The sequence below is a fragment of the Zootermopsis nevadensis genome, unplaced genomic scaffold (assembly GCF_977971745.1).
Source record: "Zootermopsis nevadensis isolate Lab colony 2312 unplaced genomic scaffold, Znev_1.0 Znev_ptg000017l, whole genome shotgun sequence".
NCBI classification, from domain to species: domain Eukaryota; kingdom Metazoa; phylum Arthropoda; class Insecta; order Blattodea; family Termopsidae; genus Zootermopsis; species Zootermopsis nevadensis.
The window spans coordinates 7,635,280-7,656,682 of NW_028259149.1; the positions used below are offsets into that span (position 1 = coordinate 7,635,280).

Below are 21,403 nucleotides of genomic sequence, written 5' to 3' on the forward strand. Positions count from 1 at the left end.
GCATGAATAAACAGCCGTCCTATTCATATGTTTTCTTCAGTATTGTAATATAATTTTCAAATCTGCCGCCAAGATGTCAACAACAACAACAGAAAAAGCAGAGTATGCAAGATTCATCAGCAGCAGGGGAGGTGGTATCAAACACAATTGTTTCCACAGTGGGCGCACATGTAGTTTAAGATACTTTGCATCAAAGATTATAAACTCTACGTTACTATTTGTAATTTGCGATTAGAGAAAAAGAACGTTGTGACCCACGGGTATTTCAAGACCGTAGTAGACTTCCGCGAGTAGTTACGGTGTAAACCGTGGTCGTTAACGATTACAGTAATGGCTGATAGAAACGAAAAGATGGTTCTGGAGCTTCTAAAAAAACCTGGAAATAACGTATGTGCAGATTGTGGAACCAAAAGTAAGACATCTGAAGTATTTTAAAGTTATTGCCTAATAACAGATAGACGTCACATACTTTCAACATTTTTAGATACCAAAAATCATCTTGTGGTGTCTAAGACATGGCATCAATCCTTGTTTAGTCTGAATCGTTGGACATAATCCTGCTGTCCGTCGTTTAAGTAGTTTATTTGAAATAAGTTTGTGATTTTCTTCCAGCTGGGTTATTGTACATGACCCGTTATGCATGCTGTTTTTCATTGTGACCATTAAGTTTACTTCCAAACTGTTGTGAAAATCAAACAGCTGTGACCTCCAGTGATGAATTAATGCATTGAATGCCAATCCATCTGACCATGAAGTAGTGAAGTTCTTCACATCTACACCAGGGTAATCCTTTGTGTTTTGACAGCACCATGCTAACAACGTCTTCTCTAAATTTGTCTGCTGCAGTTCTGACATTAAATCTTTCAAGTGATAATGAACCTGCCAATGTAAAATGATGCTCCACACCAGTCCTAGGGTCAGCTTGGGATTGCCATCCACTATGTCATTACTACTTATGTTCACCAACTTCACATTGTTTTGCTCCAAGATCTGCAGATCTGTAGGATTGTAGAGAATTTAGTTTCATGATGATGGAGGAGAACTAAGTTGATATACAATATCAGCCCATTTACTTGAATGTATGTTTATAGCAATCAGTATATAGTGAAACTGAAAGCGTAATAAAAATGTAACATGTTGCTAAAGTGTGATGGAAAGGCAGAATCTTGTGTGCTAGCATACATTGGAAAGGTAATTTTGTATTATACAGTGGAAATAAACATTCACTCTTGTGAAAGTCTCTAAATGTCTCCTGTTATCTCCTTATGTCTTCCTCGTTTACATACTAGAAACATTACTTTTGTTTTTGGTTTTATTATGTCACAATTTGATGGCAGTGCATACATCACAAAACCCCAGAAAGTAAGGTTAAATTCTTGTGTACACAGGTGCAGCAATGAGAGTGATGTTAGCAGGACCTAGAACTTGACCGGAAGCAGTAACCACCATTTAAATAGTGGGATATTTTATTTAGGTTAGGCTAATTTAAGATAAGACCACAATTTGGTTGGCAGCTTCTAGCAGTGTTTTTGTGCTGTCAGCCCATTTGCTGCCATGTCACCATATACTAGAATATTACCAAAAATAAAGTGGTGCTGCTTTACTTTATCTTACTTTACTCAGCCACTCATCTGTCAATTTTGTTTGGTTATTGTAAGTTTTATGCTTCCCTGATATTTAGGGCTTACATATTTCTTGCTGAACATCCGTGCTTCTTGCCTGTTTCATTCAATTCCTGAAACTTGCTTGATTGTAATTTTCTATCGATACTTAACCCTAAAGCTGTCAGTCAGTGTGTTGCATTAACAGTATGTTTCATGCATGCTTAGCATACAGGAACTTATGGACAATGTTGGAAACCTAGTAACCTTAACTAACCCAACTAAATGTTGTCATAAATGTTTTAAATTGGGTCAACTTCCTCCTCTTATCCTTCCAATTTTGGAGCACTAGTTGTCTGCAGTCTAAAGACCCAGGATAAAAATAACTGGTTTAGGGTTGGTGTCTCTGAATATTCATGTATTCTTGCAAGGAAATGTATTTAATGAGTATATGGGGACAAGAATGTTCTCTTTATACAATACATTTATGTCTTGCTGACCAGATGGACGGACATGAGTTGGATCAGTAATGTATAAGAAGGAACAAGAGGAAGCCATTGTACGTGATGAACTGGAGGGAAAGTTCATAAAAGGAAAATATAGGAATTGACTAGATATTGTAATTTTACTCTCCCATCTTTTCATTCTTCAGTACCCCCCTTTGCCATGGCAATCACTGTTATCCCCTTTGTTATTTGTCATCTTTTTTCTACTACAGAGGAGTTCCATTGTAATTCAAATGTAGAACCATTCATACTTGACCCTTTATCTTTGAACATGAGAGCTGAGAATACATTTATTTAGAGATCAGCCATTGATTCTGCTGTAAATGCAAATCTCAGATACTCCCCAAAGTAAAATGTAGCATACTATATTTACTTGTGATTACAGAATCAAATATCAAATGATTTTGTTTTCTTTTTATAGGAAGAAGGTGAGGAGGAAAATAACAACAGAATGTTGATTTATTACAGTGTGATCAAAGAAATTTGAGAATAATTACATGATTTGTACTTGTTTTACAGATCCAGAATGGGCTTCTTATAATATAGGTATATTTGTATGCACACGATGTGCAGGGGTTCATCGAAGTATGGGGGCTCATATCTCCAAAGTTAAACATTTGAAGCTTGATCGATGGGAAGACAGTCAGTTAGAACGCATGAAGGAAGTTGGGAATAATGCAGCCCGTCTCAGATATGAAGAGAGGGTGCCTCCATGTTATCGAAGACCTGTTGAAGATGACCCACAGTGAGTGAAATTATTTCACCAGTTGTGGAATATAAGGACTGCTGATAACTGAATATTAGGAAGTAGGTAGCTCATTCATTATAGTGACTAGGCTGTGAGCTGGATGACTGGAGTTCCAACACCTGAGAGGAGCAAGAGTTTTCTCTCAATTACTGCATACAGACTGGCTCTGTAGTCCACCAAATATCTTGTCCAGTGGATACTGGGGGCTGTTTTGCTAGTGGTAATGCAGAAAGGGCATGAAGCTGACCACTCACCTCCATATAGTGCCACATATGTCATGGCATGGTGCTTAATAAGTACAAGAAGCAACTTTAACTGAAAATAAAATACATCTAAACACATGAAAACATATCTTATTGCATAATTTTCTATGGTCAGTTGATTATCAGACACATTCATGAAATCAGTTCTGTAGATATACAGTAAGATATAATTTTATATTAATGTTTTACCAATACAAAACTGTCATTGTGATAACATGACATAGGTGATGTGTCACATTCTATTCCACATCCTCCAGTTGCTCTTGGACCTTCCTACTTGCATATTCTAAATTGAAGTTGAAAAAGAATGGTGATAAAGCGTGTTGTTTCGACCGACTGAATAGGTAGTGCATCAGACAATTGTTAACCCATGCAGCCTTTGCTGTAGTTTTCATTTAAACGTAATTTGTTTAGTGTAAATAGTTTCATGGGTATACTGAATTCAGTGAGAATGTTTCAAAATACTTCCTCTCCTAATGTAATTATAGGCTTTCTTACAAATCTGTAAATAGCTGATGTACTGTCTGATTATACTTAAATTTTGTTTTCCAGTTTCTGACAGATGCAGAGCATGTGATGATTATATAATGTATTATGGTGAAATCCTCTTTGATGATACCCATTACAGAAATAACCTTCAAGAGAACAATGTTGAATACAGTTTTGAATTAAGTTTGTAATATTCTTCAGTAATTACTAAATTTATTTATTTTGCTTTTTTTATAAATAAGTACAACAGTAGATTCCTTCCACAATTTTAAAAGATATGTCACATTTAAGAAGTCAAATATGAATGAATAATAATGATACTGGTTGGACCTTCCCTTTGTTTCAGGACTAGGAATATGTGAATATAAACATTTTTAAACATGAATAGATTCAGCTTTGCTTTAAATGAACTTCATATGTTTCATTCATTAAGAATATGTACCAATTTCTACATTAAAAATATATATGTCATATTCCATATTGTTGCTACTACAAGAATCTAGGAAGTTCTTGCCTGCAAGTCAACATTATCTCTGAATTGTACTTCATGTAAGAAATATGTGCAGTATAATATCCAGACAGATCTGATCTGGAGTACACAGAACAGTATTAAGAAATATGAATGTGGTGCTAATTTGCATAAAGATGGGGGCTATGTATAAGTTGTCAAAGAGGCACAAACTAAATAATAACAAGATTCACAATAACAGGCAGGAATGTTAAAAAGTTGCAGAAGATGAAACTGTGATGAAGAAGTTTTAAAGGGTGAAAGAAATAAAATTTTTGGACACTAAAGTACTTTAAGCTCTGTTAAACAGTGAACATGATTGTTAATCTTTATTTAGTTCATTGACCTTTTTTGACACAGCACTGGCACTAATGTATTTCTCAAATTTAGGGTCTTGGTTGAGCAGTGGATTCGAGCAAAGTATCAGCGTGAGGAATTTTGTCATCCTGAACGTCAAGGTTATGTATCAGGATACATGGAAGGTTTCCTTATGAAGAGGGGTAAAGAGGATAGTCGGTATCATCCACGTAAATTTGTTTTATCTGAGGCAGATGACACCTTAAAGTACCATGTGAAAGAGGTATGTGTATATGACTGTAGCTTTATGTGCACTACTTCCTTAAGCTTGCGCTACAAAGCACACCCAATCGTCACAACACACTTTAGCAAGAATGCAAAGGCTCATTCTGGAATTTGTTTTATGTAGTATGAGATTAGAGGTACACATGGCAATGAAGAGGTCAGTGTTGATCTTCTGGATTGTAATGTTCAGCCCTGAAGATGGAGGCAGTATGCTCCTCCAAAAACATTGGGATCTACCTACTGCAAGTGTACAAAGCTTTACAGTTTGGAAGAACACAGCATTGGCTTTGTACTTGCAGATTGTGCAGACTTTCTTGTAGAATTAAATTAAATGGATATCTTGCATGTGTTCTGTTATAATGTTTTGATTTATTATTCTCCTGTAAAACAGATTGACTTTGTTTTTTATAATTTTTTACTTATATTCAGATAGATATATGCTATCCAAGATTGCTTAACTTTGACAAATAGGTATTGGTCCTTTTATTTGAAATAATGCTTCTTTAATATATGTACATGCCCAATCTGTGCTTATCTTTCTGCAGTCTTCGAATTTGTAACTGCTGTATAGTTTATATATCCAAATTGTATGTGAAACAGATATAGTGTGGTTTATGTATGCATTTTTCTCCCAACAGAAAAAGGATCCGAAGGCAGTTTTGAGGCTGTCAGAATTAAATGTTGCATTTGCACCTCAGAAAACAGGAAATTTAAATTCTCTTCAGCTTACGTTTATTAAAGATGGTTCTACTAGACATATATATGTGTATCATGATGATCCTGCAGTTATTGTTAATTGGTATATGGCTATCCGGTGTGCTAAACTTCACAGGCTTCAGGTTGCATATCCATCTGCAAATGAATCTGAGGTATGAATATATTTAGAAAATTGGTTTTGATGCTCTCAGGGCCATGAAGATGTCAATTGTGGTCTTGTGAGTCATGACATCATGTAGTGTTATAATTTGTTTCCAGTATTTCATAGAAACATATTGCCTTTATCTTCTACTCTAAAAATGGATACAATACTTTTATTTTCCGTCGTTTCACAAGCTTATTGTTAAAATCACATAAAATTTCACATAAAATTGTTACATTTTTAAAATTGACGACATGTTTCGATATACAATTCTATCATCGTCAGGTCTATCAAAATTAAAATTAAAATCTGGTGTATCTGTTGCTCTGCTTATATTGATTTTGTTTTTACCCGTTTTTGATTTTATTACATCTCCAGGCTTCTTCCATTTAATTTTGGAGACTGCGCCTGGGTGCCTATATCGGGTTGTGTGTGATGTGCGTGTCCGTTGTTATTGAATGGCAGACAGCAACTGCTGCCTGGAGATGTAATAAAATCAAAAACGGGTAAAAACAAAATCAATATAAGCAGAGCAACAGATACACCAGATTTTAATTTTAATTTTGATAGACCTGACGATGATAGAATTGTATATCGAAACATGTCGTCAATTTTAAAAATGTAACAATTTTATGTGAAATTTTATGTGATTTTAACAATAAGCTTGTGAAACGACGGAAAATAAAAGTATTGTATTGAGGAACACAAGCAGGATGCAATTAAGATATAAGTCTAAAAATGGAGATAATATGTTCCTCTGAAACCTTGGTAACCTCCTACAAATCACATGTCACCACAACCCAGAAGATTGCTATCAGTATTTCATACATGTTGTGCCCTTAGCTGTTTAAAGAAATTTAATGGCATAACTAAACTGCTAAGCTTGGTTGAAATATAAACTGTGGGATTTTAGGAATGAAGTTATGCCCTAAATATGATAGCTCAATTATGTCTCTACTCTGGATTGACATGAGCTGTTCTGCCAGGTTTTCTCAGAGTTCTTAGTATATCATTGTATATTATGAGTGCAGTTAGATGCTGGCTTCTTACCTAGAACCCTGAGTTCAAACCCAGGACAGCTTGTCAGGTTTTAATAGAAATAATGATACTGGGGCAGGTTTTTCTTAATTTTTCCCAGTCAGCTGTCATTCTTCTGATGCTCAGTAGTAATCAATTATTGTCAATGAGGTGTGTTGACTACTGACCATTTGGCACAATCTCAATGTCAAATGTAAGTTGGGACTTTACCTTGTAACATAGAATTTTGCTGGAATCAGAATGAGGAAATTAATTTTTGCTCACAAATTTCCCAGTCTGTGTAGCTGAGCTGGTCAACTGTACATCTGTCATAGTGTAGTATAGTTCATTTTTCATAACTTTTTAGTATGTAATGGTCTCGTCATTGTATAAGACATAAAACTAAAATGTTTCAAGTATTGTTTTAACTGGAAGATTTTCCAAATTCGGTACTGAGATTTTTGTTATGTAATCATACTTCACATCACATTTTTTCATTATTGAACATTAGTTATTAATTATACATTGATATATTTTTATACAATAGTTGGTTGGACATTTGACAAGAGACTTTACTCGTGAGGGTTGGCTGTATAAGACAGGACCACGTAGTTCAGATGCATACAAAAAAAGATGGTTTACCCTGGACAATCGGAAGCTGATGTACCATGATGACCCTTTGGTGAGAAGCAAACTTATTTTTCTAAAAATAATCTTTTTGCGAAATTAGGACTATGTGGGCACCATGCTGTGTGATTTGAGTTCTCCTAAACTTGTGTTTGAAGTCACTTTGCTTTCTGATTTTTGTGTAACTATAATTGCATTCTTTGAAAAAAGAATGTTCCATCTGTTTATGCTGCTTTGCATCTAACATTTACTAGTATGCTGCATGTGGTAACATATTTTACTTATGTTCCACTTCTACAGGTAAACCTCATACATTTAAAACTCAAGTGACCAAATATATATGTATTCCAGTTTAAGCAAGTTAAAAGTAGTGAAACTAATATATAAATAGAGAGAGAGAAGGAAAAAGAAGAAGAAACAGATTTTTATTAAAGAAAACTACATCAGAACTAATATAGAATACAAATATGTATGCTGTTATGAAACTTGTAGTATTTTTACTTAAAATCACAGTACTTGGAATAATTTGTTTTTTACACATTTTTATAGAACTGTAATATTTTTTGAATTGTTGCAGTTTATGCAAACACATGTGAAGCTCATGGTATGATAGTTATGGTGCAGTATGTTGTACTGAAAAACTCCATCTGGTTACCAGTAAAAGATCCATTGATGTTTTGCTTGAACTGTGTATTCATAATTGCAGTGTTGTGTGTTTGTCTGTCCCTTTGTTACCCTCCCCTCATAGTGTACACTGGTGACATGTGTTAGTGCCAACTATGAATTATCCTTTGTGTTGAATTAATTTGGGTTTTTTAATAATAAAAAGTGCATATATTTATGAGGTTTGTTGTGAATCTTTGTAATTAAAGGTGATATATTACAGGATGCTCATCCAAAGGGAGAGATATTTTTAGGCCATATGTTGGATGGCTACAGTGTTAGAGTAGGTGTTCCACCTGGAACGAGGGATCAAGGTTTTTCTTTTACTCTTCGCACACCTGAGCGCTCATACAATCTTTCTGCTGCTACCGATGATGATCGAGATGATTGGATACAGGCTATAGACAGTGTCTTGGAGCGCCCGCTTACTCCCCAAGATAGCTCCAGTAAGTAAGAAAAGTAGACTAGAAAAGCTGTATGATTTTTTTTCATTTTAATGAGGTTTCAGAAATCACCCATAAAAGGATTGTATGTGGCATAGAGTAAGCATGAAAAATATTAAATATGGTTGAAAAAAGTTGAGCAGATGTGATTTTGCAGTGCAAACAAGTAAGAAAACTTCCTGTAAAATTTATGTATTGGTAGTGATGAAAATTCAAAGCATTAATAATTTTAATTGATGTTTGCTTCCAGTTGCAGCTCGTTTGGTCTGCAAGCGAGCCTCCAGCAGCACATTGAATATCTTCTCAGCCAGGTAGTTCAAGAACAGCATATTGTAATGTAATTATATATTATAATGTATACATGAAGTAACAGTACAATCTCACAAGTTAAGTTACACTCAATAAATTAAAGTAGGTAGATTATTTCCCGTATGTAAGAGATTATTTTTTGAAAGTAAGAAGCGACCTTATGTGGTGATGAAGTTTTAAATTAACAGAAGGTAAGAAGACTTACACATAAAATAAGAGCATCGGGTCCCCCCACCAAGATTGAATTTCACTCAGGGTATGATGTAGCACTTTTTAAATCATCACCACCAACATCTAATAGCCTCTATTTGCCTCAAGCTACTGTAATGAGATGATACTGTAAACTCTGGAGTACTGAATTTCGCTTCACCTGCGACTCAACATGTAGCCTTAGGTGTGCCTTGAAAGAAATTCTATATATGTTAGCAAACAGTTATTTTGGTAACACTATTTTCTTTATAAAGTTTCATGTTTTTAAAATACATTTTCTAGATTCTGAACCTTGTAAAAACAATACTCAAAATCATCTCAAAGTAGATGATTTGAACTAGATACTAATTGCTTTTAGTGAAGAAGCACGATGGAAACACTAGATTTGGCCCTTTGCAAAAAATTCTTGGAAGCATTCTGACCAATTTCAATATTAATACTAGACTGTTGGAGGGTGAAGTTGTGTAGAGAAGTATTTAAAAAGGTTAGATTTATACACATACTGGTGCTTGCTTTACTGTTTGTAACTGTAAAGAAATATCATGTGGACAAATGTCTGATAGTTAACTACAGTTGCCCGAGATTCATCTGTGCAAAATTTCTCACTGCGTTTGAGATACCATAAAAGAAATAAGGTATGGATACCACAGCTTGGGTCAGGCCAGTCGAGACACATTTATACAGTATAAGGACGTTGATTGAAAGATAGTAGTGTCTATGCAACAGACATTAGAAACTTTGAGTGTACAACACTGTTAATACAACTGCCATTGAGATAATATTACTTCTGTTCCCACGGTTGATGTTTGGTACAGCAAGTGATGAGGATGTACTTCTTACCCTGCTGTAAACTTGAGTCATAATGTTGGTTTCTACTATAATTTGTCCAGTCACTCACAGTGAAGATAGTTAACAAGACTGAAGCTCTTGAATGTTAAACATTCATCTGTGTTCCTATCAGTTTTTCATATTCATTTGTAATGTATGAGGTCTGCTACGTGCCAGCTGAAAAAGAAACTAGACTACCTGTACTTAATGTTCTTACTTAACTTAATTAAGTTCCAGTTCCATGCTTATTAAATATTTAGTATAGTGTATGCCAGTCTGTTGTACAAAGCAAGAATTTTATAGTAATTGCATGAACACCAGCGCATTGTGTTTGAGCTGGGAAGGTGTGAAAAATCTTACATAATGGTTGGGTTGTAGCAGATGTTGGTGAGTTTCAGAATAGTCTCTGGTAATGTCACTGTCCTGCATGGACATCCACGTAACTAAAAATGTTGACATTAGATAAGATTTTTAATATATAGGCTAAATTCCTTTGTTTGCCAGGAAAGTAGTTGTAATTTCAGTGTTGATAAGCAAACTAATGTAGGGAAAGTGGTTATTGTATAACAGTAATGTGTCTAAATTAAAGTACCTGGGAATAATAAAAAAGATGTTCTAGGAGAAATTTAAGAAACCTATTTTAGTGCCTGTGGATTGTGAAAACAACCTGGCTGTTAAAAATTGCCCAAGTTTGTGGTCTGATGGCCTGTTGTGATATATTATTTACTTGTGTGTCTTGAATACTTAAGAGGGAAGTATTTCTTTCTTGCATATTCAAATGAGCCAGAGTGATTTAGTTAGTATTAAGTTTTATGGTAAAGAAAATGTGATAGGGTCAGTTTCAGTTCTCTGCAGTCTTGCTACCACTTGGTTATTTTGACAGCACACTACATCTGTATTATACTTTCCACTTATTTCTGAGTATGTGTGCTGCAACTTATGGTTTCTGTTTGCACATTCATTTCATATTCTTCTTGCATGTTGTCATTCGTTTCATTGTCCAGCAAACTTAGGAAATGTGACAGGTTCAGGTGATGCAGCATGTTGGGTTTTTCTTTCAGTATTTATGTTTAGAACTCTTAAACAATATGTTATTTTTAATTTATAAAGAACTATCTATATTTAATTATTGGTAACTAAGTGTAGTGAATTAAAAAAAATACTCTTCCATTTAAACATTCTTACGTATGTATGTGGTAGTTGAATCTTAAGTGGCAGATGAAGGATGCAATTCAGAGCATGTAAGTTTCTGTCTTCAGCTTCAGTCATCATATTAAATGAAGCTTGGAAAATATGATTAGTCGATTTTAAAAATCAGTAAAATCGGTGCTGTGAAATAATTACAATGGACTGGTGAACTGCAATTACAGAATATGTTCTAAGTAATTAATTATCTTGGGTTCTAGTCTGTATATTCCTTTCTTCTTTTATTTTATATATTTTTAATGCATGCTATCATTTTATAAAATATGAATACTATTAAGTTTACTAAGAAATATTCATACCTGTGAGGTACTTTATTTTCTGCAGGTTTTAAGATGTGAAACTTGCAGCATAGTTTAGGAAATCCAAAACTACAATTGTAGAGATGAGAACAAGGGGACAAAATTTCTAGTCACATGAGAATATTGCTGATGGTATGGCTATTATTCTTTTAAATGATGTTTTAAAATTTTCCTCTTTTTAAGTATAGGTTTATTTAATTGGGATAAAGGTTAGATAATTATGTATGATTTGTTATCATTCTGTGCTACATGCGGTAGTCCATTTCATCCAGTCTCAAGCACACAGTAATGTGTGTTTGATATAACTACCAGACTGCTGGAAACTTGTGAAAATATTATTTTATTCAATTTTCAGGCATGAAAGTCCTGTAGAGTTAACTTCATCAAAAAGGCATTGTTTGGATCAGAGCTGTGTTGTTACTTTTAAGTCAGTTGTTTGAACTTCAGTAGAACACTTCACAGCAGTGCAGCTACAATTTCTAGGTTTCAATACTTTTTCAACATCTTGACATGTCACTGGCTTACAAGTAGCAATACAAAAAGGACTTACACTAGTGTGATTGTACTGTAGTCGGTAAAACTGAAAATAGATCTGTAAGGAGAAACTGTTGATTACCATTTTGCCCAGTGGCTTCCGTAAGGCTATTGAATTCCATGTGAAAGTTTCATGGAAAAATATTATATTCATCCCCATTATCACAACTTATCAACACAGTAAATAGGTTATTTTGGTTGCTTCAAAGGCTATATATTATTATCAGCTGAAAAATGCAACCTAATAATATTTTATGCTGTTTTGCAATATGTGAATTGCCTTATGTAGTGTATACTTGATATTAATGTGTTTTATAATTACTTTGAAAGGGTTTCATTCTGGAAAATACTTTAATGTTTAGTGTAAATGTTTATGTATTTTATACATGTCTTGTCAGTTCTTGCCATAATATTATTTTATTTTTTAACTCATGGTATACATTGTAATAATGATGAATAACAGGTGGCTGTACTTGCCTCAGAAGTATGGCAACATTCCCAACCGTATGTTAACACACTTTTGTTATAATTAACATTATCTTCCTTTGCAACAAATTTATCCTGGTCAGTTCTGTACAAGTATCCATAAGTTACGGTTGAATCACTAGAATGATGGATAACTAGGTTATGATATAATGTTTTATTAGCACACTAGACCTATTATAAAGGAGAATTTTCAGCATTATGTTAGTACATTAACTTACATGTATATAATTAATCCTGAAGTTCTGGAAGATTTAAATAACATGAAGATGGAGGAGTTGAGGCTTCAGATTCACAAAATATGCACATTTGGACAAAAATGACTATAACTTGTTCAGTTTTAATTGGATTTTGTAGACAAGTCCTGTAATATCTGCAAAATATCTTAGTAACTCATATTTGTGTGTGTCCTTTACTACATTCTGTAGCCCAGATGTACCAGTGAAAAGTTTCCCCTTTGCCCTATAATTTCACATGCCTTTCCATTTGAAATCTTGTCACTAACACCACTTCATCACTTGATTGTCATCATTATTCACTAATGTGTCAGTGCATCATCATTACTGTCTGAATGCAGTAAACTTTCTGAATCACTTAATCAAAGATATCAAGCAGTTGCTGCTCTGACAGCACCACTGATCTCTTCAAGTTTCTTGCAGCCACTGCAGCCTTCAACTCGGAAACCAAGGTGTGACAAAATACAGCCTGCTAATATTTATGCATTAATATTCCCTTTTTAATTATACTCATTGTTTTTATTTTATATTTTATCTAGCATAAACTTGATGGGATCACCCAGGCAAAGACGTTCAGTGACATGTGATGCATGTGCTAATCCAATATGAAGTCAGCTTTGTAATGACTTCAGTCATAAGGAACATGACATACTGGAAATTGCAAATACCGAAAGGGACAAAAATGTGCATGAACAGCGGTGAAGGCTTTTTACATTAAATGTGGAATTTTATGGTTTGATGTAAAAATATAAATAGATTTTATGCAGTTCTTAAAGCTGCAGCCTATTGTGAAAAGTGAACAAGTACATCTAGTCTTTATGCCTTAATGTATATTTTCTCATGAAGACAGAGGTAATGTCTCAAGTATGGATTGCCCATAGCAGTAATGGTCTTCCAGTTGTATAATTATATTATGCTGAATTTAAATAGCCACTATACCCATTGCCAGCTAGATTTATTTAATTTTGCACATTTAAATAAGAAGATGCTTCCTAATGAAAAATTGTTCATAATTGTACATATCTTTTAAACTACTAACTCTAATATTATGAAATAAGAAGTATACTCATGAAAATAAAACAGATTAGCCCATAAAAATTCTAAAAGCTATTCTGGACCACATAATGAATTGATTATCTCTGTAGGAGACTGACAATTTCAGCAGATTTTTTAAGTATCTCTTAGGGAGTTTCTGGCACTAAGATCAAACCTGAAATTCTTAGGTGTTAGATTTTGAGTTCATTTTTAAAAGAATGGTTTGATATAGTATAAGGAATGTAAAGCACTCTGCACACTTGTAGTCATTGATGGCTGTGTAAGAACATATTATTTGCTTATAGTTACAAATATTGGAAAATATACCCATTTTATTTCTATATTGTCCCTTATTATTGGGCAACTTTTAGACACCAGGTGCTAACATCACTTTTTTGGAGCTATGTAATAAAATTCCAAATTTTTTAGCATTTAAAGATGGCCTAAATAAAAACTTAAAAGTTTTCAAATACAATAATGGATATTAAATTTGTAGTGAAACACTGTAATAAGTTCAACTAATGTGAAATAATGTTTTTTAGTGATTGTATGAGTGAAAAAATCACCAAATTTATAACTATTGTTGTAATGTCTGACAGTAGTCTGTAATCAATGAGATTTTGTATATTACATATGGAAACCACAGCTTGTTAGCTTCATTATGAAGTATATGCTATTCTCATTATGCCTTTCAGCAAAAGTGCGGGGATTGGAAACATTTGAAGTTTTAAGATATTAAACAACACTGAAAATTATATGGTAATTTGCATTCACTGTTGTAGAATCAGATAAAATACACCATATCATTAGATGCTTGTTTACACTTTTTTTAACGTGCCAAGAAATAGCGTAAGACTTGGATGTCACAAATGTTCCAGTTGTGAGACGGGCTTTTTCTGGTGGCATTCAGTGGTATGGCATACTGGAATCACCCCATTTTGTCACTGTACTGGCTCATTTATTTCTATGAATGTAAACTCTGTGTGTGTGTGTGTGTGTGTGTGTATAATGTGTTGTATGATGAGTTAATTAAACAAGTAGCCTGTGGTTCACCTAACTGGTGTAAAAGGGTTCCCATATTATGTTGAGTAAAATGTATATATATTTAATTTTAAAAAATTATTTTAATGAAATGTATGTGTGTAATTGTGATGTTGGTGAAATGTTGATATGTACTATATCAACACACACATATATATATATATATATATATATATATATATATATATAAAATCACTGTATTAAATGAGTAATAGGAAACAAAAGGTTTCCCAAAATTGCAGCAATAATTCTTTTAGCACTGGTGTGATATTGATTTCATTGGCATTTGCTGTAGTTACACAGAATACTGGATGCCTTCATTGTTCCTTGACTAAGAACTCCTTTTTAGCAGTGTTTGTGTCCCTTTGGAGTGTGTTAAAATTTCTCCATATGCATGAAACAATGCAAATATGGATAAACTAATTTTGATTATACTGAATAATGTGATATGAGATCTTACATCACTTGTTATGATATACTTTTAGGAAGTTTTCATTGGCTTTTGCATATTCATTTGTCATTGCTGGAACACACTGTTGCACAACAGTGGGAACCATGGTCACTATTAGCCACATTATTGCAATTGGAACCAAGGTCATTATTGGCTCACAGCAGTGACCTTAGATCACATTGCAACAATGACCTGAGATGCCACAGTTGCCCTTGTTATACCTTTCAATTAAAAGTAATCTTAGACCACGGTTCCTTTGAGCTGTGGTTATCGATGAAGCAGCCTGCTGACGTCTCCACCTGTGGCATGGTGTAAGAACCTTTGGAATTGAAGTATGCTCATTTACAATATTGTTTATATATCTGTATATATCACTTCATGGGTCTGTATTTGACAGTGCTGTTCACCATCATCAACCTGGATTTTTAAATTCACTTTCTGTCATTGCTGCTATGGGAAAACAAATACCCCTTATACCGGGTCTACAATTTATGCTGTAACGGCCTTGCTTGCATTGCGTGCTCGGCCGAGTGCACTGTTGGTGTGGGATAGAGATAGCGTGTTCTTCCCGTGAGTCACAGGCGAATCAGTTTCAGTGCTGCTAGTAACAGCGAACTACGAATATTTCTCGTCACTAACACATGTTATTACATTAATTTTCTTACCTTAAATCACAAAAGATGTTCAAAGTGACTTCCTTGTGCTTGCAGGCAAGCTTCACATCTCGTTAACATGTTTCGAAATACTTGACGAAGCTCTTCTTGGGAAATTGCGGAAATGAATTGTGGTTTCCTGTTCTTCTTTTTATCCAAAACTGATCCCGTACTACAAAATTGTTTTATTAATCTCTCTATCGTGGGCCTGCTAGGAACACTTTCACCGGGAAAATGTCTGCGATATTTACGGCGGCATCTTCCGTAGGATGAATATTTGGCATATGTTTCGACTAAGAACACACGTTGCTTAATACTGTACACCATATTATCAACGTCAATCCGCGACGAGAGACGCAATGAAACTGATTCGCCTGTGACTCACGGGAATAACACGCTATCTCTATCCCACACCAACAGTGCACTCGGCCGAGCACGCAATGCAAGCAAGGCCGTTACAGCATAAATTGTAGACCCGGTAGAACACTTTGCCACTGGAACTGAATACTGATGAAACTTCTTGCCAAGGTCCCCATTTTGACAAATGCTCACATAAAATATGTTAAAAAGTTCAATGTATGGTACATAAAGCAGTGTGTTCACATATCCATCACTATTTAAGAACTCTGAAGTTAATATTTTTATGTACAGATTAGATAAGTTACCTGAATTGTTATTTTAGATCTGCGTTGTTACTGAATGCAGTCATTATCAGTGTTAATGTTAGTTACATTTAAGTTCAAAGCATATGTTTACAGTCCACTGAAGATATTATTATGACCAAATACAGTTTATATCAAATATTTTTATTTACAATGAGTATGTTGGAGAAGGATAGAGTTGTAAAGCATTAGCTGCATTTATATTACAGACCTGTTTCAGTTGAATATCCTTTAATGGCTTGATATTGTTTTAATTTACTGATTTAATGTTAACCTAATATTATAAAGCCATTTAAAGAGTTCAGCTGTACTCCCTTAAAATACACATAAAAATGCAAGGAAAAGATTGTGTGAATGTTGTACATCTTTAGCAACACTGCATGTGTGTGTGTTCATATATAAGCAGAGGCATAAATGTGAATTATGGATCTAGAAAAAAAAGAATATTTAGTGAATAGTTCAAATGTGTATCTGGAGTGCATAGGCACATAATCTTATTAGCTTATTTTTTTAAATTTACTGGTTTTGATTTTTCGATACCTTTCCAATTTCTTGTTTCCGGCATATTAATATTGTAGATTAAATTATAAGTGAAGGATTATGATAACTTGATTGTGTAATTGCTTTAATGTATTTGTTGCCTTAGGTGGAAAGTAAAGACATGTTGGTAATCAGTATTTCTGAGATTTCTCATGCATGGGCCTTACTTAAGATATGCACATCATATTATTTTCCATTATGATTAAGGAAAAATTATTACTGTTTTACATGTAAAGATTATTAATAGTTAAATAGCATAAAATAATATGCTTTTGTTATGGATTCATAAATGTTAACTATTTTCTATATGTGATTGTGACTCATCTGAAATTCCTGTGTCCTTTGTGTTATGTCTCTGCTTAAGAACACCAACACTTTATCACTAAGGAACTCTTTTATCTTAAGCTCTTGTGCCATTCTGATTATGTGTATGTTTTGCAATTTATTGACATCAGTGCTTTGTGAATACAACATAATGTAAGTTGAGGTTCAGAAGAGTTTTTTTAAATATGTTGCAAAGATGTGCAACAGAATATATACCTTAAAAGTCTAATTTGATATTGATAAATCTGAAATCATGGTTGACGTATGTTAATAGCATGCATGGAGATGGATGTTTATCCTTCACCTTAATTTTCTTGCTACACTAAGCAAGAAAGGAGAGGCCACAATGTGGTTACTTCACTGCCTTTTATTCACCAATGTATCTCTATTTTATTGTAGTGAAGTCTATGCTCAATTGTTTATTACTATAAATTATGACACTCTTTATGTCAGATGAGGTGAATGTGTGATTTGCTATGGGAGTAATGTGTACTGATTTGCTGGAAGGATTAAGGTAACAAATAGTAACAAATGTGGTAGCAGTGCCAAAATTGTGCTGGCTTGTTATATGTCAGATTCTTCAAGATATAGAGGAACAAAAAAACATCAAACATTATTTTAAGAAATTGTGTGAAAACATGATAAAATGGGAAATCGATGTTTTTAGTAATGTTTACACTGAAATTTCAGTAGAACTAAGGGGACAGACATATAATTTTATTAGTAGTATGATGCCAACAAATTGGATGCCACTAATATGTATGTTTAAGTCTAATTAATTTATCATTTAATCTGATGTTCTGTATCATAAAATGTGTCAATATTTTGTACATAACCTTCGGTTGAATAGTTAATGTACAAAATAGGGATGTTGAATGTACTATTCAGATACACATTCCTCCTGCTTCCTTTGATCCAGACAATTACACAATGGTTTACACCATAGCCCCCTTGAGCTTCAAGGTCATAAGGAACCACATATTTTATAGCAGTGTCTCATTTGCTATAATTTGTTTGGCCATGTTTTTCTCTGTGGAAAAAAGATTATAGTTGTTTTTCTTTTCAGATGCAACAAAAAAGTGTTAAAAACCAATATTGTAGCAAACACTTGAATGAACAAAGCATGTCCCCTTCCTGAACACAATTGAATCAAATTATTGAAAGTATAAATGTGCTTGTATAGTTAATTTGTGCTCAGTTATTGTAACATCTGATGTCCAAATATTACTGAAGGTTTTGAAATGAATTCTGCTATGATTTCCTGCTTCATTTGTCACAATTTGTGTCAGCATGTATATATGCGCTGTTTATGGGCAGAACTGCATTCATATTTAAACATTTAAGTATGTACTTAAACATGTGACTTCAGTACAATTTAAAATACTGAGAGACCAAAAAAAAAAATTATTTTATTATTACTAATACAAGTGTACAAATTATAAATGTGACATTTAAAATATTTTGTTGTTATATGTATACATTTAAAACATGCAATAAAGTATAATGCATTTGCTCGTTACTTGGATAATTTTATTACAAGTATTCCTATTATCCTCCAGTTTGAACACATTTTGATTCTTGTGTTTGTTCCATCAACCAATGTTTCCAGTTTCCATCGACACATTTTTCCAGAGTTACTTCTTTAAATACTGCACTCTCACTGACCTTAAACAAATTGTGCAATTTATTATACAGAATATTCATTTTATAAGAGACTGTAAAGACCAAGAAGAAAAAACACAAGGAAATAGCTTAGTATAAGAAGAAGCTTGAGTGTTAGCCACTTGACCATCACATTCCATTTTTCAGTGATATATTAGTAAAAAGTACTTCCAATACTGTCATAACAGCATGATGCACTTTTAAGAAGATAAGCTTGCACATTTAATACAAATATCTTCTGATCACAGAGTTAGGTCAATAAATTATATGGATTTAAACAGCACACTCCAAAAGAGAAACATGCATTGGTTAATTTTGCAAATGCACACACACAATATTTGACAGCTAAGAATAATTAAAACAAAGGAAAAAATATTGATATTCAGTTAATGGTGAAAACTGTAGAATTACATTCTTACATATTCACTGGAGAAAACAAAGAATTCACTGGAAACCATGGTCTTCTGGGTTTGAAACTGTGTAGTTTTTAAGTGGTTCTCAACATTTTAGAAGTGTTGGTAACCACATACAAGACTACATGGCATAACAACCCAAAAGACCGACCTACATTCTCATTGCCATGATAACCTAAAATCTCACAAAAAAATTCACTGCTGTATATAGAAAAGACAATTGGTAATGGAATTTCCCTCCATACCAGATCAAATGATTATACTGTCAGGACTCATTCACTTTTTGGTGATATTGGGATACATCACATAAGGCACTTACTTACAACTTCATATTACAGAGCTTTCAAAGACTGAGACTTACTCTTGCAAATCCTATTTTCTGAAACATTGATATACTTTTGTTATTGTCAAGGTTTATCTTTGCCTGGAATTTTTCTACAGCTAGTTCCTCACAACCTGGAATAAATGAAGTTGATTCAAAATCTGCCATAATATTGAGACTTTGTATGAAAGAAAAATGTGACAATTACATTAACATACCATAACGTAACATAAGTAGCACTGCTTCCCATCCACGTCGCTTTCTTCTAACATTGTTTTCAGCTATCATAATTTCTACTTCAGCCAATCGTGTACAGTCCTCAGAATCATAGAGAAAGAGATTAGTATCTCCTATCATAGCACCTATAGGCAAAGGAACTGTGACTGCAGGTGCGGAAACAGTTGTAATACAGATAATGTTAAAACAGTTGTGACATATTTGAAAATTCATAACTTACCAATTTCATCTCTAGTGTTCTCAAATACAGACTTTTCTAGAATGATGAAGGTGCATTCTGCAATTTTAAAAGTTACTAAATGAAATGTGACACTAAGAATCAAGGTAATTTGTACACAGTATATATATGGGGCTGGTTTCTGAACAAGAGATGGTCTTATATGAGACAGGTGTGGCTGATCTGTTGGCAAGTCACCACAACCTCATGATGGACAGAACAAATAATCATGCTGATATTTCTTCCACAAAAGGGTGATGTAAAACTATTTTGTTTGAAACAGTACTGCCAACATGTTAAATGGATGAAAAAACCTGCTAACATGCCTTTTCCAGTATGTGAAATACACTCACATGATTTACTCACTATCTTCATCCATTAGCCAACTCTTCTGCATTTCATATTCTTCACTAAGGGATAAAGGCTCAGAAGCAGTCAAAAGTTGCAGTTCTGGAGATTTCATCCATTCATGGTACCTACAAATGAAAATGTACATAACACCCACAATATAATAAATGTAGTATAATAACAATTAAACGTTTAATAATGAATTATTGTTCATCTTCACATATTAGACCCCTCAGTCCATTTTGGTTTAAATGCAAGCTGCAGTCTCTAATGAATCACTCATCCTGCTTAATGACAATTTCCTGAATTCTTGTCCTGGCACAGGTTAGTTGTGATACCAATAAACCTGTTTGTATAGGAAAATGTATTTAATGCAGCAGTTTTAATTCATGTCATAAAGATCTACTGTAACAATAGAGTTTATCAGAGTGACACAATATTGATAATGCTCATCTCATCCTATATATATATTATATACACAATGTATGAGGTAGGGAAACATGACATGCTTGAATGCAGCTGTTTGCAAGAACCTTCCAACACATAGACAAAAGACGTAAAGTACTGAATGCTATCTCATATGTCAAACGTAGTTATATTGACACGTGGGTTTATTCGGGGCCACACACCAGAACGACCTCCTATCCCAAGTGAACTGTAAATTTGTTATACAGCTTACATATACGTATTCCGGTATAAATATAACAAATAAACAAAACAAATATGTACTTTGGAACATGTTCTGCCTTATAAGGAACCAAAATAACATTTTTCCCAAGAATTTGTGTGAATCTGTTTTTCTTCATATTTTCACTCCCCTAACAATTCAAACACTCAATTATCTGTGAATGCTGGGAGATATTCCACTTCTTTCGACAAACGGTTTAAAATCTCTGATTCTATGGTTCTAGGTGTGATGCCACATCCAATTGTTGGCTTTCGTCTTTGGTATAGTTCTTCTTCTTGGTATTCACAGAGGAAAATTCCCCCACGGATGAAAAAGGACACAGCGGAATGGACTGAAGCAATATCTGAATGGCCAATCCGTCGATTTTGTGTATTTTTTATATCAGTGATCCGTGTTTCT

At 33.8% G+C, this 21,403-nt stretch overlaps 2 protein-coding genes across 8 annotated transcripts; one reads left to right on the forward strand and one right to left on the reverse strand.

Annotated features, from left to right (window-relative positions):
• The first annotated feature begins 91 nt into the window (after window positions 1-91).
• Window positions 92-18,636, forward strand: LOC110834078 (arf-GAP with dual PH domain-containing protein 1). Of its 2 annotated transcripts, XM_022072878.2 has the most exons (8): window positions 92-412; window positions 2,627-2,852; window positions 4,506-4,695; window positions 5,336-5,566; window positions 7,121-7,255; window positions 8,087-8,309; window positions 8,557-8,617; window positions 12,951-18,636. In XM_022072878.2, the coding sequence occupies exons 1-8, from the start codon at window positions 331-333 to the stop codon at window positions 13,018-13,020; spliced, it is 1,218 nt and encodes a 405-aa protein (XP_021928570.1). In that variant the 5' UTR covers window positions 92-330; the 3' UTR covers window positions 13,021-18,636. The 2 variants fall into 2 exon arrangements, with proteins under 2 accessions (XP_021928570.1, XP_087206430.1); XM_087350304.1 differs by having other exon boundaries at window positions 8,557-18,636.
• Mnat9 (microtubule-associated Nat9) lies at window positions 18,507-21,303 on the reverse strand. Of its 6 annotated transcripts, none has more exons than XM_022072807.2 (6): window positions 21,046-21,303; window positions 20,335-20,444; window positions 19,972-20,028; window positions 19,733-19,876; window positions 19,554-19,648; window positions 18,507-18,782 (listed from the first exon to the last, which is right to left on the reverse strand). In XM_022072807.2, exons 1-6 carry the CDS (start codon window positions 21,120-21,122, stop codon window positions 18,666-18,668), a joined length of 600 nt encoding a protein of 199 aa, XP_021928499.1. In that variant the 5' UTR covers window positions 21,123-21,303; the 3' UTR covers window positions 18,507-18,665. The 6 variants fall into 6 exon arrangements, with proteins under 6 accessions (XP_021928499.1, XP_021928497.1, XP_021928500.1 ...); XM_022072805.2 differs by having other exon boundaries at window positions 19,733-19,891; XM_087350306.1 differs by having other exon boundaries at window positions 18,684-18,782; window positions 19,512-19,648; window positions 19,733-19,891.
• Between the last annotated feature and the right edge of the window lie 100 nt (window positions 21,304-21,403).